General features: G+C 37.2%; 1 protein-coding gene across 7 annotated transcripts; it reads right to left on the reverse strand.

Annotated features, from left to right (window-relative positions):
- Nucleotides 1-3,236: 3,236 nt before the first annotated feature.
- On the reverse strand, nt 3,237-26,877 carry LOC130548436 (uncharacterized). 7 transcript variants are annotated; one of them, XR_008962034.1, is made up of 10 exons: nt 26,313-26,877; nt 21,339-21,426; nt 20,995-21,107; nt 20,504-20,588; nt 20,074-20,257; nt 17,795-18,091; nt 15,759-16,097; nt 13,780-14,094; nt 13,141-13,228; nt 10,462-13,045 (listed from the first exon to the last, which is right to left on the reverse strand). XR_008962034.1 is itself a non-coding variant. In XM_057325200.1 (5 exons), the coding sequence occupies exons 1-5, from the start codon at nt 26,380-26,382 to the stop codon at nt 4,208-4,210; spliced, it is 1,113 nt and encodes a 370-aa protein (XP_057181183.1). In that variant the 5' UTR covers nt 26,383-26,877; the 3' UTR covers nt 3,237-4,207. The 7 variants fall into 7 exon arrangements, 1 of the variants encoding a protein (XP_057181183.1); XR_008962032.1 differs by having other exon boundaries at nt 20,995-21,110; XR_008962033.1 differs by having other exon boundaries at nt 20,449-20,588; nt 20,995-21,110.
- Between the last annotated feature and the right edge of the window lie 483 nt (nt 26,878-27,360).

Below are 27,360 nucleotides of genomic sequence, written 5' to 3' on the forward strand. Positions count from 1 at the left end.
GAAAAAATAAAATGAAATTATTTTCATTTTCATTTTTACACTGACAATGCGTTGTCCCTGTCAAATTGACAAAGAAAATGCAATTGGTGATTTGACATTTCATTTTCACTAAAATCTTGAGGCAAGACGGCCAATATGAAAATGAAAAGGCAAATGTGAAAAAGAAATTGCAAAAACATTTTTTACAAAGGTTTTTATTAATGTTCACGCAATAATACTGACACAATTCAAATTAAAATGTATAAAGTTTGATTTTCATTTCATTTTCTCCTCTCTTTTATTTCGTTTTCATTTTCGTTTTCTTTTTCTTGTTCAAAAAGAGTATGAACGTGACTAAAACTAATAAAAACTAAAATGACAGCTCCTCTTGTGACATAGGAAGAGGTTCTTATTATAATATAACTGCCCATTAATCGGCATGTTTACACCCACGGCATGGCCATAGCATGCACCATACCAGTGTTTCCCAACCCTGGTCCTCAGTGCACACCTCCCAGATTGTTTTAAATGTCTCCCTAATTAACACACCAACAAGCTGAGTTGAATCAGCTTGAATCAGTTGAATCAGGTTGAATCTAAAACATTCTGGTAGGTGTTACCCAAGGACCAGCATTGGGTTGTGTCAACACCCCGGACGGAAGAGGGGTGGGGTGCACAGTAACTCTTTAGCATTTAAGGAGACATACACCAAAACAGGTTGCTGTGAGTTTACACAACCATTGAGTGTTTTTAATAGGGATGTAACGGTTCAAATTACTCACGGTTCGGTTTGTGTCGCGGTTTTAGGGTCACGGTTTCGGTTCGGTTGGGTTTGTGCTATGTTCAGAGAAAAGGGACTACTGACAAATAAAAATAAGAACAAATAATCAAGCTACAAGTAACAGCACCAATAAAACAACAGAGCAAAGCAGAAATTAAAATAAGATACTGTTTATATACCTTTTAAGGTAGAAATGGATTCAAGTAATCAAATAAAACATAACATATGTACAAATGAAATAAAGATGAATCATAATTGAAGTTACAGAAGCTATTGAGTCACAAGCAGTGAGTGATTTCCTTGACTTTGAACAGACAGCAGGAATATGCTTCTGTCGCTTTAAGAGGAATGAAACGGATCCAGTACACTGATACTGTACACATGCGTTGATTTTCATCTGTTTCGTCCGTTCACTTAAGACATAACCTACTGTGTTTGTTAAGATACTCGACAAGAGGGACATGTTGACCTACTTCGTGTGTGAATCTGTCCGTTTAAGCGCTTCAAAGACAACTCAATACTTGCGCCATGTCTGAGACTTTCCTTATGCGCGCGCGCTTCGGATCTTCTCACAGCGCGCAAGCGAGTTTTCTTGTGCATCATCTTGCACTTAAATGTTTAAATGGTCAAGACTTGAATGAGTGTAGTTTAAACAGCAACATGTGCTGTTCAGGTCTCACCTGCACTCGCGCGCTCACATCACCCGGGTGATGACAGCATAAATGACTGGTCATATTACAGCATACGTCAATCCTATTGAAATTTGCCTGTGTGATTTGATTTGTTATAGGTATTAAATGTGTATCCATCGACAAACATGCATGAGCTGAACTTTGTCTGTTTTACGCATTATAATTTCTAACGAACCATATTATAAATGCGTTGTCAGATTTAAGATGTGCCGAACCGTTAGTGGAGAACCGTGCGGTTCAATTTTTTACAGAGAACCGTTACATTCCTAGTTTTTAAGCAAAATATGTTACAGATATTTCATGAAGACCCTAATAAATTATGCCAACTTGTCGAAAATGTTCATGCGATGAGCCCTTTAAAACTGTGGCAAAATAGAACTGAGTAAAGGTTAAAAGGCCTACTTGATTATTATTCATATTAATTATTATTCAAATAATCAAAAATAATCATTTACAAAGACAGACAGGAAATAGATTTGTGTGAGCCAAAAAAATCTAAAATCTCTTGGGAATAGAGCAAATTAGTAATATCTTTATATAATGTAGTTATATCTTTTGACCACTAGGGTGCGCCAGACTACAAATTTTCATGCCCTCTCAAAACATGTCCTTGATGAACCGAACTAAAATTCCCAAATTGCTGAGGAACATTGGACAGGATTCAGCCAGGCACACATCAGGGAATCTAATGGATTGTTGATAGTTCTTGGGATTACATATAGCCTATCAGGTTCTGTGTAAATACACAAAAGCTTCGCGAAGAAAAAACCTCACATCCTTTCGGGGCTTGACTCCTTGTAAGCTTCTTAAACTATGGGAGTCGATGGGGTCCAAGAAATGTTTGGTTATAAGCATTCTTCCAAATATCTTTCTCTGTGTTCATCAGAACAAAGACATTTATACAGATTTGTAACAACCCGAAGGTGAGTAAATGATGACAGAATATTTATTTTTGGGTGAAGTATCCCTTTAAATGGATATCATAGACCCAGAATTCCAAGAATTGTAAGGTTTTACAGTGTTTTCTATGAGTTCACCTCCCTGCTGAATTAAAAAAGACCTTTGAAAAATCACACCACATCTGTGTTTGGATATGTTTGCCAAGGACTTTCTGAATATATTAACATGCGTTCGGAATGAAGCAGTTCCTCTGCACATTCTCAACAAGCACATGCATATGATGTATAGCGTGGAAAGAATCCATAAATGAAAGTCATTTCCATCCCACCGAGGTCAAAAATATACCGAAAAATCTGTGGAGAGCAAATGTTTTCATCTCCAACAGGTTTAACCTCAGAGCCTTCAACCTGGTTCTGTGCTTAGTTCAGTTTGTAGTACTGTGGTCTACAGCAGCTGTGAATTATTATTATCGCTTACAATATATGACGTTATGAAGCACCGTCACTTCAAAATAATAGTTTTTAAAATCAGAATTGTGAGTAAAACTAAAAATATTCCTATGAAGCACAGCAACATCTTCTCCTGTGTCTTTTGCATGAGGCTCATGTTCATAACAGTAAATCTGTGAGGGTTCAGAATGTTTATTTTTGTGTGATGGGAGAGGCATGTTTATTATGTTTGGCTTACAGATAAAGAGAACAATATGAGGCATGTGTTTAGGCATTTTTATGAGGCTGGAGGGATGATTATAAACCGATTCCTGGACAGGGCTGAAGACTACACTGTAAAAAAGTTTAAACACCACAAACTTTAGAAGATTTTTAAGTTTACTCAACTTTGTAGTTACTAAATACAAGAAGAATGACAACAACATCATACATGAACATTATTCCTCTTTAATCATATTAAACACACAATTCAAAACAATGAAATGCATGCTGGGAACTCTGAAGTGCAATATTTTTGGACAAAGCATTAAAAGTCAACTAAATATTCTTTATGAGCAATTTGTATTTAAAGTCCCAGTGAAATAAAAAATTACGATGCCTATTTTTCATGAAATATTGCAGCGTTTATTGTAAATAGTTTATCAATGTGGGTCGTTCTCTTTTAAAAATTCGTGTGCCCTCATAATCTTCTGTCGAAATCTGAAAATGCGCTTCTTTCCTGTAGTGACTGTCCATCTTAAATGACATATGTTAGGCGGCTTGGGCGGAGTATCCGTTAACTCCTCCCCTTCAACTGTCAGTCTGCTGCCAGTTCCATTTCAAAAGGCAATGGCTGTTTTTATACATCCAATCAAATCACAGAGAAGGACGTGAGCTACGCCCGCAATTTTTTCTCATTCCAAATTCCATTTCACTCGGAAATGCGTCAAAATACGGAAGTAAAAACGACCGCAACTTCCGGTTCACAGGGACTTTAATAGTGTGATTATTTTATGTTCTTACAATGATAGTTTACTTAAACATAAAAATATTTTATCACTTATTCCCTCTCATCTCATTCCAAACCTTTCTGTGGAACACCAAAAGAGTCACGTCTGTTTGGATTGAACACTTCTACTGAAGCACTAGACAGATACAGAGATAGAATAAAGTTATCAAAGTTTATTCAGTACTATATTAGTTGTGTTTAAATGCTCAGACTTACTTGTGTTTTTCGCTACATTTTTACATAACATTAAAGGATATAGCACAGAAAGATTATTACTCCTGGTTTACACCGTTGTTTAATGTAAACTGTAGACGTGGAAACGTTTTTAAACGTTAAATTGTCTCATGGTCAAGACAAAGGCGATGTCCGCTAAATGCTGATGTTTTCTCCCTCTCTCCATGATTCTTATGTTCTTGCTTTAGAGAATCTGTGACCACACACAAGCAGCAGCAATAACCAGCAGAACACCAACACGTGTTCCTCCTTTAACAGCTGAAGACACATCTGCATCTGTGATGATGAAAGAAATCAGTCTTTAGTTTAAAAGACAATGAAACCCATGTAGCCCAACAGTAGAAGTGAAATTTGATTGTAGTCTTGAATTCTTCCTGAGAGAGAGAGAACAAAGAGACTCAATGTTATAACACATTAGTGTTGGGTTTCGCTGGTGGGTTTAGGTTCAGATATCCAGTTCCTTCAGCTGGATTACAGCTCTGGACTGGTTCCCAAATGCACCGTAACCTTAAATTGATCTTAGACCCACGGTCACCAATGGAGCTATCATCAACTTAGGCATACGATGCTTTTGGGAAATGCAGCCCTTGTCATGAGCAGACCCTAATTGTTTTTTTTTTACTCGTATATTGTCACCCTCACCCAGAGGTCGCGTTAACCGAAAATTCTCCGTCATTGACAGATTTGTTTTACCAGTGATGGAAAAATCTGAAGGCCGTCCGTCATTTTAACGGATTACAATAAGGGCAATTTGTAACGCCCCGTTTTCTCATTTCCCTTCATTAGAGCGTGATCGTAGCAGGCGCATAGCTACGGGTGGGCCCGGGTGGACCTGGGCCCACCCACCTGTCAGTCAGGCCCATCCAGTCAGCTGTCAGCCTAATAAGTGAATTCGGTTGCAATTATCACAAAACTTGACCTATAAAAATAAATTGTATTGTTTCTTGTTTGACACATGATAAAATTTATCGATCTATGTACTGATATAGATGAGTAAGCTTGGCATTATATTCCTGTTTTGTTAGTAGCCTAATAAAACTGCAGGTCGAAGCAACCACTGTTCACGTTTTTCTTTTTTTCCACAAGGTTATGTGCTTTTTGTTTTAGAGCGTATGCATGCATAGCCTAATAAAGGTTAAATTAAGTGGTAAGGAAAACAAGATTACAGAGAGCAGGTAAGCTTGCTGTGCATATAGTTTATTATAAGTATAAATAATATAAGCTATTGTAAATGCCATACTTCAATATCCAGTGCTTTTTGCATTCATTAGCTGCACAAGTAAGTGAAAGTGAGTGAAGTGAAAGTGAAGTAGGCCCCTATACTTATTTTACTTATTTAAACGCCGCTGTGTTCCATTTTAATTTGTATTGAGGCTCCGTTTATTTACATGAAACAGTCTAAACCGTTTGACAATTTATATTTAGCTTACGATGGCTAGATGTATCCAAAAAAAAAATTCGTTCTAATTGCACATCACGGACACTGCTTGTTGTTCGCATTTACTCAAGAGATCACTGAGTGATGTCATGTTTTCATGAAACATCACATTTAATATGAAGTCAACATATCTGCTGTATTCAAGTATGTCAACCTGCGCTTCATGTGATCTTTTAAAAGAACACTTGTCTTTAACAATGTTACAAAATATATGAGCTAAACATGCGCGCAGTGGCACAGTTAGATTTAGGTTTGATATTGACTACATATTCGCCTCGGCCATTTTATGGACCGTCTGTGAATTTACCTTACAGTACAAAACGAAGTGCAATAATTCATTTATATTAACGTTTACAGTGCTTAAGTAAATGCCTAGCGGTCAAACTTGTCGTAAGCAATACCTCCCTTCCTGTACGTAAAATACACTAATACATTTAGAAAAAAAATACAATAATTTACCAAAAGTGTTTTTTTCTTGTTCCAAAGGTTGTCATTGCCAATATTACCGTAGTACAGGCACGTGCAGGGGGGGGGCTTTGGGGGCTTGAGCCCAGGCCCATTTTCTTCCTCTTGAGAAAGTGCCCTTTTTCTGGGATTTTTTATTAATGGATATATGTATGTGCGTATGTGTTTCTGTTTGCGCACGGCTTTCCCTGGCAAACCATTAGAAAATGTCAGGTCAGGTCGGGAAATGTTGAGAGTTCCGATGCCTTTCTCCCATCCGCGTCTCCACGCAGGCCCGCAGCACAGCTGTGTGTGCAGCACATTTGGCACATCAGGCAGAGAGCCGCAGAAATGAAGCCCTCCCTCCTTTCCAGTAGCGTTTGTCTTGGTGTGGAGGTGAGTGGTGATGAACAGACTAGCTACATGTGCTTTCGAATTCACACCTAATTATCCAAAAGACAAACTGCTAATATTGTTTTGCTAACATCCATCACTTATGAGCTAATGAGTAAGCTAAAGTTTCTGAGGCAGTATATCATTGGCATACATGCTAACTTGATGGAGAAACGACAGCTGAACACAGTCAAATTAATAACGTCATCAGAATCGCCTCATTGATATGTAAACCAGGCATTAAGTAATTAAAATGTGCTAACTTGCATACATTTGTCAGGCAATTCAGATGAACAGGATAAACAAATACCTAAAGCATACCACCAGTTATTAGTTAATATGACTTACATCAAGAGTCTTTTCCCTTGAAATGTTATGTTTACATATGCAGATATATATGCAGCTTGTTTTGGGTTAATTTAGAAGAAATCTACAGAAGCAAACAGAAGAGGGTATAGAAGGCTTAAAACAAACAACTTTATGTGTATTTTGGAAATGTCCTTTCCATTAGAGCAAAAGAAGACATGAAAGCAAAATAGACCAACATCTCAAAATTGAACAGTACATTAAGTGTCCCGCCTTAAACAATAACTTGATAAGTTTTATGTCAGACTCCTCGTCTAATAACTATCCATTTTATATGTGGTGTATGCTGATAGATCTAAACCGCCCTCCCTCAAATGTGAAACAAAGTTCTTGTCACCATCAGTGTGTGTGTGTGTGCGCGCGCGGTACAGTAAGTGTAATTAAAGGTAATAATATTAATAATAATAATAATTAGTTAAGCAGCTGTATTTTTGTATTTTGTCAATCATTTTTTTGCAGTGTGTTTTAATTATTTTTGCAGGTTTTTTTCCTGTAAAATAACAAATTAGCACCAACTGCCTTTTTCAGTTTAGTGTGAAGGTCATTGAAGGTCATATTTAAAAAAATAGTTATTTTAATATTTAACATTTTGTTTGGAAAAAATTAAAACAAATATGAGAAGTGCCCTTTTTTCCACTTGAGCCCATGACCCTCAAAGTGTCTGTGCACGTCCCTGCCGTAGTATATGTACATTAAGAGCGATATTGTGACGTCTGCGCAGCCAACCACTCCCCCTGCATCAGTGCTCCCATGTTCACGCTCACCCGAGTTCTGACTCACTCTTGCACCTGCACCCCATTACCCGGACACTATACAGTACAGTGCATTACAACCGTGCTCCTTAAAAAAAGCCTGTCATATGTAAAATCAGAAATGAAATAAAGCTGCAAGCAGCGATAATGGGTCCCAGCACCACTGCTCTTCCGCTACATGATGGTCGTTAGAAAAGGATGCACGGTGAGCATGTGCATTTTCTAAGCTGTTGACTATGCCTAATGAACTCGTGTGCACCACATTTTATGACATTTTAAGAATACTTAGAGCTTTCTTTCTCAGTTTTAATTCAGCTATGTCTCTATATTATCTGACCAAGTCTGAAGTGACTTCCTGCTGCCAGTTGGTGGCACTATACTGAGACTCACAGTACCCCAATGTGATTAGAACATACAACTCAAGTTTGATATGAGACATAAATATTAAAGTTTCTCTGGAGCAGTCTTTCTTTTACACTAGTGGGTAACCAAGCTTCCATTTGACCAACAGTAAAATGAAGTCATAGTGCACACAGTACACATATCTATTGAATATTTCTGACTTACCAGAATATTGCATAAATATTATGCACAATATTAGTTTTAACCAATTCACTGTATAGCTCTCATTTACTGTAATGACAATTGTGTTATTTTGGTCACGTTCCTTTCTCAATACCTGCATTGGCCATTAAAAGACTCACCAAGTAGAACTTAATTATTCTACTTGTTCCATTGTTGATATTGAAAAAACTAAATCACAAGTAAAAATATACAGAAATGTTGAGTAATGGTGGTACATTAATAATGCACATGTGTTTGAATGTGATGAAAGCAAAAAAACAAACGCTTGTCGTTGGGAGAGAAATATTTTGAAATGTTGATAGCGCTGTGATCTGAATGAGATCTTCATTATATTGAAACACAAGAGTTACTCACCGCTGACAGACACAATGAATCCCTTTTCAATGTATTGTCTGGATTGATGCTTTATGATCTTTAGTTGATAAAGTCCAGAGTCTTCAGTCGTGATGTTTGTGATGGTGAGAGATCCGGTCTGATTATCCAGCTGCAGTCTGTCTCCGAATCTCTTTTCAAAGTCATATACAGATTTATTGGTGTAGTTATACATACTAGCTAGAGGAATGTATCGAGGTCCAAACCACCACAGTTTGTCATCATCTCTCTGTTGTTCAGTAACGTCAGTGTGTAGTGTGACAGAATGTCCCTCCATCACCGACACGGACTTCACGTCATCTGTATCACCAAACAAATGTTGTTAAAAAACAGATTAAAGGAATAGTTCACTTTAACATTTGTCATGTCATACAAGCTGTCTGCGTAGCAGTGCAAGCCATATATTTAGTTATATATATATATATTTTTTTTAATGACTAATCTGTTCGCTACACAACACCCTTATTCATCGGCTGGTGTCGTTTAGAGCCTTTTGAAGCTGCAATGTAACTGAAATCTGAACCTTAACCAACAGCCCCCCGTTTAAGTCCATTATATGGAGAACAACCCTGGAAAGCTTATAGAGAACATTTCAGTCACATCAGAAGCTTCATAATAGTCACTTTATTTGACATGGAGCGGGTCGACCCTCAAGACTAAACCACTGAATGTCTCCATTCAAAACCAACAGAGAAAGAGCTCACTGCACCAACAAAACCTCTGACATCACACAAAGAGTCGTGAAGATTTAAGGGTGGAATTATTCACAGTGATCATGTATATCTGATGCTCATTATACTGAAGGACTTGATGTACTCACCACTGACAGTAACTGTGAATGACCGGTGTATGGTGTGTGTTCCACTATTGCTGTCGACAATGACTTCATAAAGTCCAGAAAGATCAGTTGTGATGTGTGTGATGGTGAGAGATCCAGACCAATCCTCCATCTCCAGTCGGTCTCTGAATCTCTCATCATGTGTTGAGATGATTTTAGTCTTTCCACTGAGTTCAGCTAGAGGAGAGTTCTCAAACCTCCAGCGGATCACATAGTTGTTTATATCAGTCGCACCAATGTCCAGAAAGACAGATCCTCCCTCCATTACTGAGAATGACGTCAGTCCATCTGTAAAACCACCTCGACCTGCAGAACAGTTAAAGTTACTGGAACTCAGTTTTTAAAACCACATGAAGTCTTTTACATGATTACACAGACAATTGGACAGAGATTTTACACGCAGTATTTCACATCAGCCTCAAGTGATCCCGACACCAGAACAAGATCTAAAATACTTTATCATCCAAAAAGTACATTGAGAAGTCAAAAACTCAAACATTCATCCATCCTGATGTTTTGCTTTCGTCAGAGATGAGTATTTGTTTACGATGCAACAACTTTCTTACAGGTAAAACCTTCTGTTTGTGCTTAATTCAAGTGAGTTTCAGCAGTAACACACTGACACACAGAGTGATGTATGCAGTCAGATGTTGTGTCTGAAGTCTCGAAATTCACTCACTGTTCCCCTATATAGACAATGACATCTGAGTCACCTATATGGGGAAGTGAATGTGAAGTCAGACACTGATACTGTAAATAACACCCATCAGAGAGGACCGTCAGAACATTTTTAACTTTCATTTATTCATTTTTAGTTTCGTTCGTTTTCTCACAGTTAATTTGTCACATTGTATTAGATTTCTGATAAAGACAACAGAAACAATAGCTTGTCATTATAGAGTTTTTACCATTACCATCACATCATAATTTGTGTTGATGAACGGAGATCCTAGGGTTATCAAACGACTTAAGGGTGAGAAATTCAGAATTTTCATTCATTGGTGAAGACACGCTGCTGAAATTAATTAATAACGCAATTATCATTTTTTGAGTACTTACCAGAAATGTGGAATGTTTTTGATGTAGTTTTCTCTCCAGTGATCTGTAGATGATAAAGTCCAGCCAGTTCATTTGTGAAGTCTATGATGGTGAGATCTCCAGTCTGATAGTTTATCTTCAGTCTGTCACTAAATGTCCCATCAGAGCCGTTAAACACTGAGATTGAACCTCTGTCCACTTTAGCTATGAGTTCATCTCCATGTCTCCACTCGATCACATCATTACTCTGTATTACAGTATTAGTGTGAAGAGTGACAGAAAATCCCAAATTCACTTTCACTGACTCTGGCACAGCACCTGCAGAACAAACTGAAAAAGATCGATATTAAACTTATTTATACAACACTGTCAGTATCGTCACAAAATAAATAGATAAATAATACAGTATCACAATACAGTTGTCACGCGTAGGCTCGGGAAGGAGACACGCACGACCAAGGAGTTCAAAACAAGGGGTATATTTAATAAGTTCGCGGTGAGAACAGACAAGGAAACCACGCTCCACATAAACAATACCAGACAAGGAACACAATGAATACATATAGTCCATGAGTGATGAGGTTGACAACTGGCAGGTGTGGGGATAACAAATGTGAGACAGGTGCGGGAGCGTGAAGGATCATGGGAAATGCAGTCCAATTGGGAAACACGGGGAGAAACAGAGGCCAATCGTGACAACAGTAAGAATCCCACAATTAAAACTAACACACAATGTTAACTCATGAAAGCATAAAAAATATGAAATATTTAAGAAACAGTGAGATTTATTCAAGTGTTCTGACAGACATTGAGGACGCATGCAAAGCCTTATTTTAGCATTAGAACTTGAAAATCGATGTGACATTTGAAATTCATCTAAACATTCTGTATTTGACAATCAAATGTGCATCAAATATATGAAGATAAATCAGTAGCAAAACTTGAGAGCATGTAGATTTTAATTTGGGAACTAAGTATTTGTACCTGTTAATCAGGGCTGAGAATAATCCAGACATAACAATTTTAAACCTTCTAAAGGAATGTACGACTGTACGATGACGATATGATGATGGGGCAAACTAACAAAAAACACACATCCAGAAAAAAAACTTTTGACAAGTGTCCAATCAAATCGCAATGTTTTGTACGTTGTGAATAATTCTGGGAGCAGTAATGGCAGCTATAGTGTGCCGATAATGGAGGGGGAAGCATTACACATAATTACACAGCTGTAATGCTTTCTTATAATGAAATACTATTTTTTATTATTATAATAACATTTTATTGGCTGACTTAAAGCAGTACATACAGATTATAAATTTTGTTCGACTTCAACCTGTTCGTATTATCATAATAATATGTTATTTTGTGTCGTTTAATTAAATAAAAATGAATCGAATACTGACTCAGTTTTAATTTAATAATATATGCTTATGTTTACCATGATTTTTAGGCACATGGTGTTAAGCAGCACATAACATGCAATTTGAAGTGTTTATGGCTGCTACTTTTTAATTCAAATGTTTGTTTATTGGACAAATCCACTATCTAATCCACTTCATTCGTGCTTTGAAAAGTAAACACAGCGCGAACGTCACTACGGCAAGCAGCAGGTGTCCGACTTTTTTTTCAGGAGTCCAACTTGACTGCTCCCTTTTCAACTCTTTTTTTTTTGCAACACATGTCATATATACATGTGAGCATTCTGGCCAATGAGAATAAAGTGTGTCGTCATCAAGGTTTTCGCAGCCAATTTTGAGCAACTGCAGCGCCTGACCTAGGCGGTTGGTCTTGTTTTGCTCTCGTACACTTTAATGGCACATGTGATTAAGGCGGCTGCAGTGCCGATCAAAGTCGACAAATCTAGGCCCTGTCCACACGAACACGGGTATTTTCAAAAGCGCAAAAAAAATATGATTTGGCCATTTGTCCACATGCAGACGCAGTACTAGGTCACTGAAACCGAACTTTTTTTAAAACTCCTGCCAGGGTGAAGATTTTTAGAAACTCCGGATTCAATCTTGTCGTGTAGACGGAGATTTGGCGTATGACATTGGAACGCGTGCCGCTATCTCCTTTGTTTGACGTCCGATTCCAGGCTTCTGATTGGACAACACGTCAAAAGTAAACTAATCGTGTGCCTGGTATGCTGCAAAAGTCAATGATGCCCTCTGGAAGATGTCTATTTGATATCTGCAAGACATTTTTTTTATTGTTTGATCATCTGCAATAAGTCTCTAAGACGTCTGCAGTAATGTGTCATATAGACATTGTAGGGTTGGAAGAAACAGACATTTGTTGCTGTCTTACAACCTGCAAAATGTAGTATTTGCCGTTCTAAAGATCACAGCGTTGCTGATCGTGACACTATTGCCCGAGATGCTTGTATATTGTGGGTTAAAGGTGGTCTCCTGATTGGTCAATTTGAACGTATCATGTTAGGTTTAGTCACATGGTCAAGGAAAGGAAATGTAAGTTATACTCTGTCTCTCTTTCTTCTCCCTTGAAAGCTCCTCTCTGGGAGCTCTGGCTCTTCTACGGTTTCCTCTTGAAACCGTAAGTGCTGCTTGCAGCTATATTTTCACTCATGATGTAGTTGTATTTTAAGTTGTTTTATCCACATTATTATTGTTCTCTCTTTTGTCCTTTGTTAAAGAAAGTTACAGATGCGCATCGCCTTTACAAAGTTTACATGAGTAAATGGTGTGAAACAGGAGTTAGAGAATCATCACTGATGCTGAGCGTCTCCTTTCAAAGTCAAGTTTATGTCGACTGAATGTTTTCCTCTGTTGTTATCTGTAAGAAACACAGATGAGAGAGAAAATATCAAAGTGTATGTGAATACAAATGATGATATTCCTGCTGCTGTATCAGCTCTACATGATTCTCACCCTCTTGTGTTCTTGATTTAGACCATCTGTGACAACACAAAAACCAGCAGAACACCAACACATGATCCTCCTAAAGACACACCTGCATCTGTAATGAAAAAGTCATTAGTCATTAGTTTAACTGAATGTGATCTATAACAGACTCCAATAGATAACAAACATAAACTGCGTATTGTTCTGAAGCACAATGTGCCTTTTGTTTAAAAGGCTTCTCAAAGACCAGAAGCAGTGTTCTAACATTAGGCACTGACACACGGTGTCTCTTGGCTTCTTGAGAGTTGTTTATCACCATATACTCTTTCTATCAAAAAAACACCTTAGCTTTGTATACTTGTGATAGGCTAATATGAGACCAGTTTTTACTGCGCTTATGCATTTTGTTGTCCTTATGCTGTTCCAATTGCTTCTATTGTTTACCTCATCTGTAAGTGGCTTTGGATAAAAGCGTCTGCTAAATGACTAAATGTAAATGTAAGAAACAGACCGAATGCTGGTTGTTGGTGTTTGTTGGCATGGTTTAAAAAAAGTTTAGGGCACAAATTGTATGTTTAACACTTTATATTAGTGTAGAAGTGTTTCTTTTAAAAATGTTGAATCTGAATGACATCTTCATTATATTGAAACACACGAGTTACTCACCACTGACAGTCACAAGGAATCTCTTTTGAATGGATCGTCTGGAGTGAACCTGTCTGATCTTCACTTCATAAACTTCAGAATCTTCAATTATGATGTTTGTGATGGTGAGAGATCCGGTCTGATCATCCAGCTTCAGTCGGTCTCTGAATCTCCCAGCTTGTCTATTCATATCAACGGCCCCTCCAGAGATTGTAGCAATGACAGACTTTTGTGATCCAAACCTCCACTCGATCACATCATATATCTGTATGTCAGTAAGATCAGTGTGTAATGTGACAGAATCTCCCTCCATCACTGACACCGACTTCACTTCATCTGCATCACCAAACACATGAGTAGAGTTGTTAATCAATGAGATTTACACTAAATATACTTTTACGTGATGTTTGAACATAAATGTGTGTCCACAGTATCTGTAAACAACCAACATATATTGTAGGGCTGCACGATTAATCGCAATTCCCATTAATATCGTGCTTAAATCGATCTGGCTAGTGCGGCAACGATTCTGTTTTTATGCGCAGTTCGTTCGTGAGGCACGGCTCTGTGATTAATAGATAATACTGCACCATCTGAAAACACTGCGAGTTTGAGTCGCTTATAACGTGGATTTGAAAAAGCAACACCCGTCAAACATCACCACTATAAATATCCTTTATTATCATGAAAATACCTGAGGCGGCTTGAAAAACAGTGACAGAAAGATGTCATTTAGAAAGATCGTAAGATGGCATTTTCTAGTTATTAGGGATGTAACGATTCTGATGCGATGCGATTCACGACTCTGATCTTATAATTGCGCATTTTTACACCATTTTTTTACAGAATGAGTTGAGGTAAATTAAAAATGAACAACTGCCGCTTTATTATTCCTCAAATGCTGCAAATTTCTTTGTAAAATAAATATATATTTTCTTTCAGATAGCAAAACTAAATTGCAACTTTAAAACAAATTCCAAATCAACTAAAAAAATAAATACAAAAGTCAAAAGAGTATTTTATGTCAAATAACAAAACCGAATAGCAATTTTAAAACAAAATCAAATAAAAAATGAATAATACAAATAATAAAATAAACAAACTAAGACTTTGTCTGTGCTTTTCCTAACTTTCACTTAAGAGAAATCGGCATATCCACAACGGTCCCTGCTGTTCAAAACATGTACTGCGATTCTTTTAGCGTCTCAATGGAATTGAATCATTGCATATTGTAATCGATTTTCAACAGGCTCTGTCTTTACATCATTACATCCCTTCATGTTTTGTGGTACTTCTTCTGCAGAGCATATTTGGAGTTTTTGCGCAAGAGCGCCCTCTGGCGTTCAGATGCAGCAGCGTTTAACCGTACTTCACTGACAAGCTGCGCATAAGAAATCGCAGCCAACCGTCAAATTGCGTGCGGTTTATTGTCGATTAATCGAGCAGCCCTAATATATTGGTTCAAATCCACCCACTACTTTACTTCTAATCCCCATGAATCACAAACATGAAACGGGTCGACCCTCATGACAAAACTATTGAATGTCTTCATTTAAAACCTGCAAAGAAAGAGTTCATGGTACCAACAAACACAAAATTCATTAAGATTCAAGGTGGATTAATTTCAACTCCGTTTCAACTAACGGCTCACTCCACCCCTCCCTTTCGAAGCACTACGGTGGCTGACACAGAACAAAGATGTCATCACATTTTCGCTTCTTTGCCAAAGGAGATAAAGCATTTAAGAAACGCATTCTGTAGAGCAGTTTGCCCTCTTAGAGCTACAGAAGAAACAACATGACGACGTGTCAACAACATTCTATGCAAGCAGACCCGCGCTGTATGTAGATAGAAATAGCTCATTCTAAGGTAATAAAAACATAACGCTTCCTTATGTAAGGTCGTTATACACCTCTGAAGACATAGTTATGTATATTATATTGCATTTCTGTCAATAGATCCTCCAAAAAAATTCCACAATGCTCCTTTAATGTACTTACCACTGACAGTAACTGTGTATGACAGGTGTATGGTGTGTGTTCCGCTATCTCAGGCGACATTAAATTCATAAAGTCCAGAAAGATCAGTTGTGATGTTTGTGATGGTGAGATCTCCAGACCAATCATCCAGCTTCAGTCTGTCTCTGAATCTCTCATCATGAACATCATAATGTGTTGAGATGATTTCAGTCTTTCTGTTGATTTCAGCTAGAGGAGAGTTTCCAAACCTCCAGCGTATCACATCGTATTCCTCAGTTTCAGGTACACCAGTGTTCAGACTGACAGACTCTCCCTCCATCACTGACAATGACGTCACTGAATATTTGAAACCCAAAAGACCTGCAGAACAAACAGGGCAAGATATTTAAACTTACACATGTGTTCTAACGCTGCTTTCACAGACAAGGTTTAGCTTAAGCCAGGACTATGCCTTAGTCGCTTTTATTAAAATGCCTTTGATAAAAATATGCATCTTGAGACAAAACAAAGGCATATTTTAAGATATGTCAGGGCAATTTATTTTCAGTTAGACAGCGCAAACTTTCATTTTAGTCTGGGACTAACCTTAAGCCTCGTCTGTGAAACTAGGGATAAGCCTTACAAAAGATTTAATGTATAGACAGTTTCATCGAATGCGTGCACTGTGACGGCAGTTAACTTCCGGACTGTGTTTGGCTAGTGCCTAATAATAGAACTATTTATATTTAATTTAACTTATGTAAATGTTAATTTATCTGATTGTTTTACGGTATAATAAATGTATAAAATAAAAGTCTGTTGAATTTTGTTGTTGTGTTCATTTTATTAAATAAACAATTTGTTGAATGGGTGCTGTAGTTTGGTCGCATTTAAAGAAACCGTATGGTACACTGACATCTAGCGGTTGAGCTTGGTATCGCAGTCTAGATTAAAAATATTGGAGAGACAAGTTTAGCCAAGTAAAGGTTCTTCTCAGTTTCTTTTGATTGTCATCAGAAATAATTGTGAACATGTACCGGAAGTTAACTGGAGCCCACGAACGCGCGCATGCGCAGAAACATTTGTTTATGTTGTTACGTTGAAACCGTCTATAAAAACACATATAAAGAATATTTGTTAATTAACTTGAATAAAACTGATGAAAGTGACAGCAGGAGAGAGTGAAGAACAGACAGATGGACAGAGATTTTACATGCAGTATTTCACATCAGGTGTTCCAGACCCAAACAGACACACTGAACACAACAGAACATCTAAAATACTTTATGATCCAAAGACTCAAAGCACATTCAGAAGAAGTCAAAACACTCAAACACTTCATTTCACACTCATCTGTCCTGATGTTCCTCTTACAATAGTGATGAGAACTTATTTTTTATGTGGTCATGGTTAAAAAATACAGGAAATATTTAAATGTACTGAGTTATTAGAAACTAATCTAGATTGGCTGACAACAACATGCAAAGAATACACAGTTAGGTCAATTTTTTTCTTTTTTTCTTTGTCAAGCTTTGGCAATCTGCAATCTCTCACTTCAGTACAATTTTCCACTCTTCACTCATTAATCAGCAAAAGTAAATAAAACCACATTTGTACCCTGATATATCACACATACATCTGGCTTACGTCTGTTTGACGTCTGCAAGACATCTGCAATACATAGTTTGCTTATCTGCAATACGTCTCGGAGACGTCTGTTGTCAGACCTCATATAGACATCTATAAGATGTCTGTAAAATGTTTGATTTAGAATGGATGTAAAACTGCTATTTTTAAGATGTTTAGATGTTTTTACACAGCAGATGTTTTCCAGATCTTTAGGAGACGTGTTAAAGATGTACAGACATCAAATAGACGTATTGCAGATGAGCAAACTATGTCTTGCAGACGTCAAATAGATGTAACTAAGCCAGATGGAGTGGGCTATCAGGCTAAACTTTGACTTGAAGACAAACATTAACATCACATTCTGTCACACTAATTCTTATTTAGAGGGCTGAAAAATGATTATTAATGATGAAATTATTCTTATTTTATGTAAACATTGAGGTACTCACCACTAACGCTGAATGTCTTTGTTGTAGTTTTCTCTCCAGTGATGTGTAGACGATACTCTCCAATGAGTTGAATTGTGAAGTCTATGATGGTGAGATCTCCAGTCTGATTGTTTATCTTCAGTCCGTCACTAAATCTCCCATCAGAGCCGTTAAACACTGAGATTGAACCTCTGTCCAGTTTAGCTATGAGTTCATCTTTATATCTCCACTCGATCACATCATTACTCTGTATTACAGTATTAGTGTGAAGAGTGAGAGAATATCCCACGATTGATGTCACTGACTCTGTCACAGCACCTACAGAACAAAGAGAAAAGTTTGAGATTAAACTCACTTACTGTCAGTACAAAGATTATATTGAGATCATTGCCATCATGTGATCTTTTAAAAACAACCTGAAGTCACTCACAACCGTGTTAAAATACATATGAATAAAACAATGTTAAAACAAACTCTCGGTAGTAGCGTGAAGACTAGCTACCCAGCAAAAACACAACGTTGTCACAATGTAGCCAACCTTTTAAGCACGTTGTCACAAAGCAGAGGTGGACAGTAACGAAGTAAATTGAAATTGTAAAGAGTACTGTACTTAAGTACACTTTTTGAGTATCTGTACTTTACTTGAGTATTATTTTTTCTGAGTACTTGTACTTTAACTCCACTACATTTATAAAAAGGTCCAAAAGTAGAAAATGGTTTCTATGCAGCGGGGTTTCCTGTGTGCTCAAGTTATCTGGCTTGCGATCTGCCAGGACCTTTTACTGTTGCCAAGTATTTCAGTTTTTCTAAACTCACGGTTTTCCGACAAGCTTTAAATGGCCATTTGGCAGATTTTTTTAAGCAAATCTGGCAACTCTGGGATCTTCCCCGCTAAACTAACGTAAACGTCAGTGCTGCTACAACATTGATAGCGCTCTAAAAAGACAAATAGAACAATAAAAGAGGAAAAAGGCAGATGTTAAAGTGTGGTGTAATCATCTGTGGGTTACGATCAGTCAAAGATCGTAGAAACATTGTCATGAAAATGATCGGCATAACGGCTAAACGGTAAATAAGCATCACATGATGCTTGAGCTGCGCGTGCGTGTTAACTTCTGATCTGCTGCTGTATCATTTAAAGCGATTTGGAAAATGAATGATGTTTTTACTGAAGTAACTATAGTTGAAGTATTCCTGTTGAAATAAAAACAATAGAACCCATAAAATGTAATGGATTTAATGGTTATAATGGGAATTGTACTATGGATACTTGTTGTCTACTTGTATGTGATGGATTCTATTGGTGGGATGGTAAATCCTATTGGAATAAAACCCCAAACACACTACAAAGAGGAATTTAATTTAAAAATCTCATTCTAATTCAAAAATTCATTGTTTTTTTCAGCAGGGATGGTATTTGCAGTAAAACCACAGTATCCACAAATTTACCATTTTCTATATATAGGAACCATACTCCAATTAATAATCTTTAGTAAAACCACAGCAACTAAACATACCATAGTTTCATTATACTAGCTATTGTTTATGTTTGTAGTTAAATTATGGTAATACAAATGGTAATAAATCCAACAAACACATGGCTTCTACACTTGACTATTTACAAGAACCTTACTACTTACTGGTAAATTGCTGCTAAAACTGGTAAAAGGAATATACAAAATAAAAGAACACTGCTCATAAATACATATAGGCCTAGGGGGCTAATGATAATTAGGCTAAATGGATTATATCTAAACTAATCATATATGTGCTAAACATATAAAGCTCTTAAAGGAGTTGCTCACTGCAAAATTTGCCCCCACTGACTTTCCATAGTAGGAATAAAAACGACTATGGAAAGTCAATGGGGGCAAATTTTGAAGCGAACTACTCCTTTAATACGACTGATACTGTGAGCTACTCAGTGTATTCAGTAGGTTGCTTCAGAGGCATAAGGTATACGACAATAAAACAATGCACAACTGACATAAAGGAAATTTACTTTTAATACTTGAGTACTTTTAAAAGCACGTACTTCTGTACTTTTACTAAAGTAAGAATCTGTCTTTACAACTTTTACTTGTAGTGGAGTAATATTTGACCAGTAGTATCTGTACTTTCACTCAAGTAAGGAAGTTGTGTACTTCGTCCACCTCTGTCACAAAGTTATCTTTTAAAGAGTAAATATTACGAGATTTGTAAAGGTCATAATTTGGTTTATGGAGTATCCAACAACAAGTTTACGTACATACAAGGTGTAAAAACACTATTATTTTGTTATAATAGGCAGTTTTTCTTACCTTACTTCTTGACTGACTCTCTAATGATTAGTTCGGCGATCTCATCCGTCTAATCCCCGCCTTTCCTCCAGCCTACTCTGATCTGATTGGTCAGATGGTCTAGTCTGCAGTGATTGATCTACCGCGAATGAGGCTCACGAGCTACAGCATTCGGGGGAGAAGAGTGAAGTTTTCGCGGGCAGTCCTAGCAAAACATAGGCGGGGACTAAATGTAGTGATGTAAATCCGAGGTGGTTCGCGAATCGGACTATAACTTTGTTATTCATTCACCTTCGGCTTTACAACTTGGCAGACTGCTTACATTCAAACACGGCAACATTACATACTGCATGAAATGTAATAATTTACATGATCTTGTAATATGTACTCTTTAACCTGCTTTCAGGGCCATTGCTTTAGGTTGTGTGGATGTTGCGAATATCACACTTACAAATTTCAGCCGACAGCTGGGTTGTCTGTCGGAGAAGAGTCCGCTCTGATTCACCAGAGAAATACGTGAGTATTGCTTTTAATATCTGTCACCAAAATATATAAAAAATTACTGAATCAACACAATTTAACAAGGTAATCATAACGATAATAAAAACTGGAATTTTAGGGTTTCTTTATAATTTCTACATACATATATATATATATATATATATATATATATATATATGTGTGTGACTTCAAAATCTAATAGACGTCTAACCATAATTTAAGAATAGACCAGTCATCAATTAGACAGTTGATAAACGACTAATATACATCTAACATCTAATAGAAAACTATTGAAAAAAAATTGTCCAACAACAACTTAAGATAATAGAAAAATGTAATGAACGACAAAATCAAATTTTAAACAACTTAAACCTATTTTAAAACAATAAATCTAATACAAATCAATAGCAAATAAAAAGGTTAACCCTTTTGTTGATTTACTTATTTTAACAACCAACAGTGAAATTCAAGGAAAATATGAATAGTTGGTTTTATTTCTACATCCCCTCCCATCTTCTCCCTGGTGCTAGCTGGGAAGTTGATCATAACATCATCTGCTAAATAAGAAAAAAAAAAAAAAAAAAAAAAATTAATAAATTTTTTACTTTAATAACACTAATTAAAACTAGAGTCATTCTCTTTTGCTTGGAGGCACGCTAGGGCTGTGCAACATATAACTTTTAAAACGTTCTTATAATACTAATCTTATTTTACGCAAAACACATTATAACAAATATTGTAGATAAACAATGAACACATAGCAAAACGAAAACACAGATACTTACAAGACAACAACACGGATGTCCTTTCACGTTTGCTGTTTGTCCGATGCTCTCCAACACGAAATGCTCTCACTCGTTTCAAAAGATGCATCTGGCAACAGTGATCCCCATAGACATATATATATATTAGTCTCAGCCTCAGACATCACGCCCACGGACCATTGGCTAAACGTCTGATGCATATGGCACACTTAACTGGGAACACTTCAGGAATGTCGAAGTCGTCATATGATTGGTAGAATTGGTAGATTGATTTTTTGGGGTCATACCATAAGAAAGTTGGCTGAATGGTTATGTTTGTCTGGTATATTGTTGTCTTCATTGCTATGAGTCATGCTTTGTTCTCTTACGAAAATTCATGGTTGTACTACACTTAAAACAAAAAAACATGATTATTATAGTTAAACAATATTTTACCACAAAATAACCATGGTTTTGGTCTTATGTCAGGGATATGTGACCGTGAAATACGATCGGGAGTCTGCACAGGGTTTTTATTTTGAAATTGACATGATTTTTTTATTTTTATTTTGCATTTGCTGTGCGGTTTGGACGCGGCATCCGTCAAAAAAAGACTAGGCACCTATCTTTATCGAAGGGACAATGCATTCTTTACGGACAAAATCCACATGGATTGACAGTAAAAAGTAACACTAATGCATGTAAGTGGTGTCTAGTGTGTTTTTAACAGTCGCCATCAGTTTCAAAAACACTTTTGCCAGGAGTTTTTTTGGCCAAAACCACAACAGCACATTTAAAAGATTTACAAGTAGATGTTAAATGTTATGCTTATATTGCATATGAAGGAGTGTAAAACGATCGCATCCTTAAAAGCACAATGGCCTTTTATTTATAACTTGTACTATACGTAGATCTAAAAGTACGGAAGAGAATTTGGGCCAAGCAATAAAAAAACCCTGAAAAGTAGCCTTATTTAAGAATATGACGTTTTCGCGTGTAACAATAGAAAATCACACTTCAAGACTCTAGGTGGCGCTACTTCGTGTAAGAACGCAAGCTCCGCCCCTCCTTTCTGTGGCTGCTGTTCAGAAACTGTTGCTGCGGTTCCGCAGCTGGACATTATTGGAGGCCGGCTGCGGAGAAACGCGCTCCTCCATGACGCGGGCTGCAGATATACAGCCTTGTTTTAAACGTTGCTAAGCGATCAAGTTAATTAAAAAGCTTTGTGTTTTTGTATTGCTCATTTTGATTAAAGTAACTTTTAACTTTAAAGCTGAATTTAGAGGCGGAAGACGCCACTTTCATTATAGTTTTTGTTTTGGGTGCTTTGGGAGGGACCTATGCATACGCATTATATAGGTAAATACTATGTTTTTTTTACTTTTACGAATAAAAACTACTCGCTTAACTATTGTTTTCATTACCAATTTATTTAACCTTTATTATGCATGCTTGAATCTAAAACAAAAAGCATATAACTTTATTGGAAAAAAGAAACACGTGAACATCCTGGATGCTTCTGTCATGGCTCTGCTTCATTTAGTCATGTTTTTCTTGGTCCTGTAGCAGAGCCATGACAAAGTCTTTGGTTAGGTGTGGAGAGAAACATATTATTGTTTTTTTTTACAATAACATGCATTCTCTCCAGTGTCTCGTCATTGTCCCCGCTCCTCTCGTTTCCTCGTTATCTTTCCCTGAGTGTTTTATTACCCACACCTGCCCCGTGTCGTTATCCTTTGTCTGTCTTCCCTATATAATACCCTCATGTTTCATTGTCCTGTGTCGGTCATTGCGTGTGCTATGTGCTGTCTTGTTCTCGTCCAGCGTTAGCATTATTGCCTGTTCCTGTTGAATTGTGAGTCTAGTCAAGTAAGTCTTTTAGTGTTTAGTTATAGTTTGTCAAGTGTTTCTCAGTTTAGTCCAGTTTTAGTCAGTCTATGTTCTGTTTGAGTTGTTTCCTGTTTTCTTGATTTACCCCATCGTGGGTTTTTGTTTTGTCTATTTGTTTAATAAATATATTTTGTTAACCTCATCCTCTGCTTGCCTGAGTTTGGGTTCTCGCCACGTATTCCTGACAGTCATCCTGCGTTATTTTACTAACAAAACAACGCTGAGCTTTCTGATCTATGTCGATAAATACATCGATAGATTTTATCTTCAGCAGAATTCAAGTCCTGACAAGAGTGTTAAAAGTTTGGTGCACGGTCTGATGCAGTCCTTAATGCAGAGCCGGCCCTCCCTATAAGCGAACTAAGCGGCTGCTTAGGGCCTCGTCGCCACTAGGGGCCTCCAAGATCACACGAAATTACAGCTTTTTTGTGATATATTCACGACACACATCCATTTTCTCACGTAGGGCCGTGCCCACTATTTTTTCTGAGGTGTGTGTCAAAATTTGTGAAATTACTGACTAAACGCAACATTGCAATATCAAAATAAGTGAGGTGGCCAATCAAATGAAAGGAGGCGGGAATTACTGGTTACAAAGCCGAGCAGTGACCAATCAAATTAAAGAAGACTGAGCTACTGTCACGTCTTTAGCTGTTCAGCAAGACGCTTCAGTTTTCAAGTTAAAAGAGTGCTTTGCAACACACGACAGTGACTAAAACATTAACTATTTGACAACTGTTTAGTGTTTAACGATAGAAATGTTGAACATCTGACAGTATTCGTTGATGCAAACAACAAAATGCTGATTTAGATAAAAAATATGTAATTTACGTGATTCGTGTAATTTATAATTATCTGTTAATTTAGCGTTTTATTTGGGATAAGGTTGAGAATAATTGTGTGCATATTGTAAATTAATTTAATGGTTATCAACCATTAATAAACTAAATAAAAAAATAAAAAGGGGATTAAATCATCGTCAAGGGCTGTGTGGCTTTAAAGGGGTGTTTTATAGGTTGTGGTTAAAATAAAATGAAGATTAAAATGATTTTTAAAATAGAATCTTTGCAAATAGTTAAATGCATTGAACAATAAATTCCACAAGTTTTGTATGTTATGTGCTCGAAATTTAAAGGGACAGTTCACCTAAAATTGAAAGTCATGAAATTATCAAATGTTTTGACAATCACAATACACCTTGCATGGTTTATGTGTTTTTGTTTTTATGACATTCCTACATCCCAAACACAGCTACAACTAATAGAATTGGGTGTGCAAGGTTTAAAGTGTGCGTGCAAATAATCAAACATTGACAATACTCGATTGTATTGGGGTCACAGTGGGACCCCCAAATAAAATTCTGCTTAGGGCCCCGTAAAGGCTTGGGCCGGCCCTGCTTAGATGTGTGCTCATTTCTGACTGTCAACGACTAGAATCTGTTCCAGTCGCAAGAAAAACTCTTTAAGTGTGTTGAGTCCAGTCGTGGAATTGTTTGAGCTAGTCGTTAAACGTGTCCCCAGCTTAAACAGTTATCTTGCATTTAGACTCATTTTTAGGCTTTTGGAAAATGCTTTAATTTGTTCCTAAATACAACAAATAAATGAGGGGATTTAAGAAATCTACATTTATGTATAATTTGTTGCCAATATTAGTTATTAAATTACACAAAGCATAAAAGTATTTATTTATCCTGTACAATAGCTATAAATTACAGTACATGTGAAGGCATCAGCAACCCCTTTCTCTATCAGCTAATCCTGTATTGCTCTCCAAAGGGCATTAGAAAACTACATAAGATAAAGCACAAAACGGGTTCAATTTAGCATTCAGAAATTTATTAAAATCACACGTACAGCTTATTATGTTTGCATTGGGGGAAGAATGAATCCTCCAAAAAAATGTTTAACATTTTTCTGCTAGAGAGTTTGGACCCGGAAGCAACGGTGCGTAACTTCAACTTAACATGCATACATGTATGTGTCAGTGGTGGCGACGTACTTATCCACGACGTTAGTGTCACGCGTCTGTGGTGGCGACGTATTCTTCTCTCACGTAAAATTACACGAATGTCTCCTTCGGCAGGTAATCCATGGCACTATCCACCTCTCATAGAGCAGGACACAGAGAGTCTGCATGTGTGGATGCGCGCATTGCGTGCACACTCTAAAAATAGATCACTGAAAGATTGATTTCAGTCACGTGGTTTTCATTTGAATTTAATTGAAATTTGTTTTTACGTGGTCATTGTTTCGATAGGCTATGTTAAGCTGTTTCCTTAAAATGGACTTTTATGTGGAAGAAACGCGTAACGCGTGATTTATTACTTTTTTCGTTTAATAAGGACTCGTTCTTTTAACAGCAGCTAGTGTTTATGACAAGGCTTGACACAGAAACGTGCAGCTTCCCTGGTCGTTGTTTACGTAGCCTACGTTAAACCTCGTTAAGCATTTTGGAAGTCATCTGGCTCGTCACCTTCCGACCGCAGATTCAGGTTTACAATCCATGTTTTCCTACTGGCATTTTCCCCCTTCATGAACACCAACTTTTGCTACACAATAAAAACACCTTTTGGTTTCATGGTTTAATCAATTTGAACAATCAAAAACAACGTAAAACATAGGTATTTTTAATTTGTGTTAGGATTCAAATCAAAAAGATTTTCCCCCATTTTGTTTCTCAAACCAAAGTTACACCCTTGTCATCACAGTGTTGCCAGCAAGTAGAAAACAACGTTGCCAGAGGGAAAATGGAACGTGAACACGGGGTCACAGCGTAAATGTGTTTGTTGGCTATTTACTAAGCCAAACTAATATATATACAGAACATACATGCGCGCTTCTGCACTCTAAAAAAAATCTGTAAAAACAGGGCACAATATAGGCTACTGTATTAATATGAAGGAATTCTCCGTGTTCATTTTTTACAGTTGTTTTACCTGTATTTTACATTTTGCACTGCATTAAATAACATTTCAGCATTAACAGAAATGTCCGTAAAATAAATGGAAAAAGTACTGGTCATTTTCTGCCAGTACTTCATCCGTTTTTTTACGTGATTTTTTTTAGAGTGTGGTTTGTAGAGAAATAAACGCTAAAGTGTTGTATAAATGTTGCTAAAAGAACTTACCGTTGATGAGTAAAGAGATGATAAAGGGTAAAGAGATTGTCTTCATGTTGTTGTAGATGTTTGACTTCATAAAGATGATCAGTAAAGTTAGTTAGTCACGTGCTCAGTGTTTGAGCTCTGACTGTTAGTAGCCGCGCGCGCTCACAAGCTCACTGACTGACAGAAAAACGACAAAAATACACGAAACCTACACACAAGGATGCTGATACAACGATGAAGATTCACTGATAAGATTCCTCTGAAGATGAACGAGACGAGTCGCTTTTGTATATTATAGTAAAGAAGCGCAGTTCAGCGTCTAACATAACGGAACGTGTCGAGATTTCTGCTTCAGTCCAAGAGCAGTCCCTGACACTGAGATGTCTCGCGCTGAACAAAAAGGGGCGTTTCCAAACAGGGACAGACCCCTACTTGTTTCTTTCTCCAGATTTAAAGTAGGAGCTGTGTCTACAGAGACGTTTCTGCATGCAGCGTCGCGCTTTTCTCTTGCTCAGCTCAGGTGTTCTGTCGAATTATGCTACCCATCAGATTTTGCTACCCTCGTGTTGCGATTTGGAATTTGGCTCTCGGCATTTTTTTCTCACGCTCTCCTCGTCAATGTAACTCTTTGCCGTCCAATCACAGTGCAGCAGGGACGGGACAAATACCCCACGAACCAATCGGCGCATCGCACTTACAGTCGAGTGTCTTTATACAAAGGCCTTTTCTCTAACAGAAGGCTGCATGCTCCAGAGGTCGCATTTGAAGGCTGCATACGAATGCCTTATTTCAGAATATTAACTAATATAAATTTGACCATTATTATTGGTTAAGCGTAAATTGTTATAATATGCTCATCATGACTTGCGAATGTAATGCTCAGTTAACTGAAATAAACCAGGCGTATGCAGCCTGCAAATACGACCAAGATATTCAGCTGTATTGTTTAAGCCCCATGAAATTACAAAACGATCTTTTCTCCAAAACTATAACTCCAAGATTGAAAGTCTGCCAATTATCTGCAGGCAAATACTGACAAAACTTATACTGACTGAAGTTCTTATTTCTG

The sequence above is a fragment of the Triplophysa rosa genome, linkage group LG25 (genome assembly GCF_024868665.1).
Source record: "Triplophysa rosa linkage group LG25, Trosa_1v2, whole genome shotgun sequence".
NCBI lineage: Eukaryota > Metazoa > Chordata > Actinopteri > Cypriniformes > Nemacheilidae > Triplophysa > Triplophysa rosa.

Coding starts and splice junctions, on each gene's coding strand:
- LOC130548436 (XM_057325200.1), bottom strand. CDS start 26,382: ATGAAGTCAAACATCTACAACAACATGAAGACAATCTCTTTACCCTTT. Junction 9,518..10,270: donor AAAAACATTCCACATTTCTG/GTAAGTACTCAA, acceptor ACTGTTCTGCAG/GTCGAGGTGGTTTTACAGAT. Junction 4,300..8,355: donor ATTCATTGTGTCTGTCAGCG/GTGAGTAACTCT, acceptor TCATCATCACAG/ATGCAGATGTGTCTTCAGCT.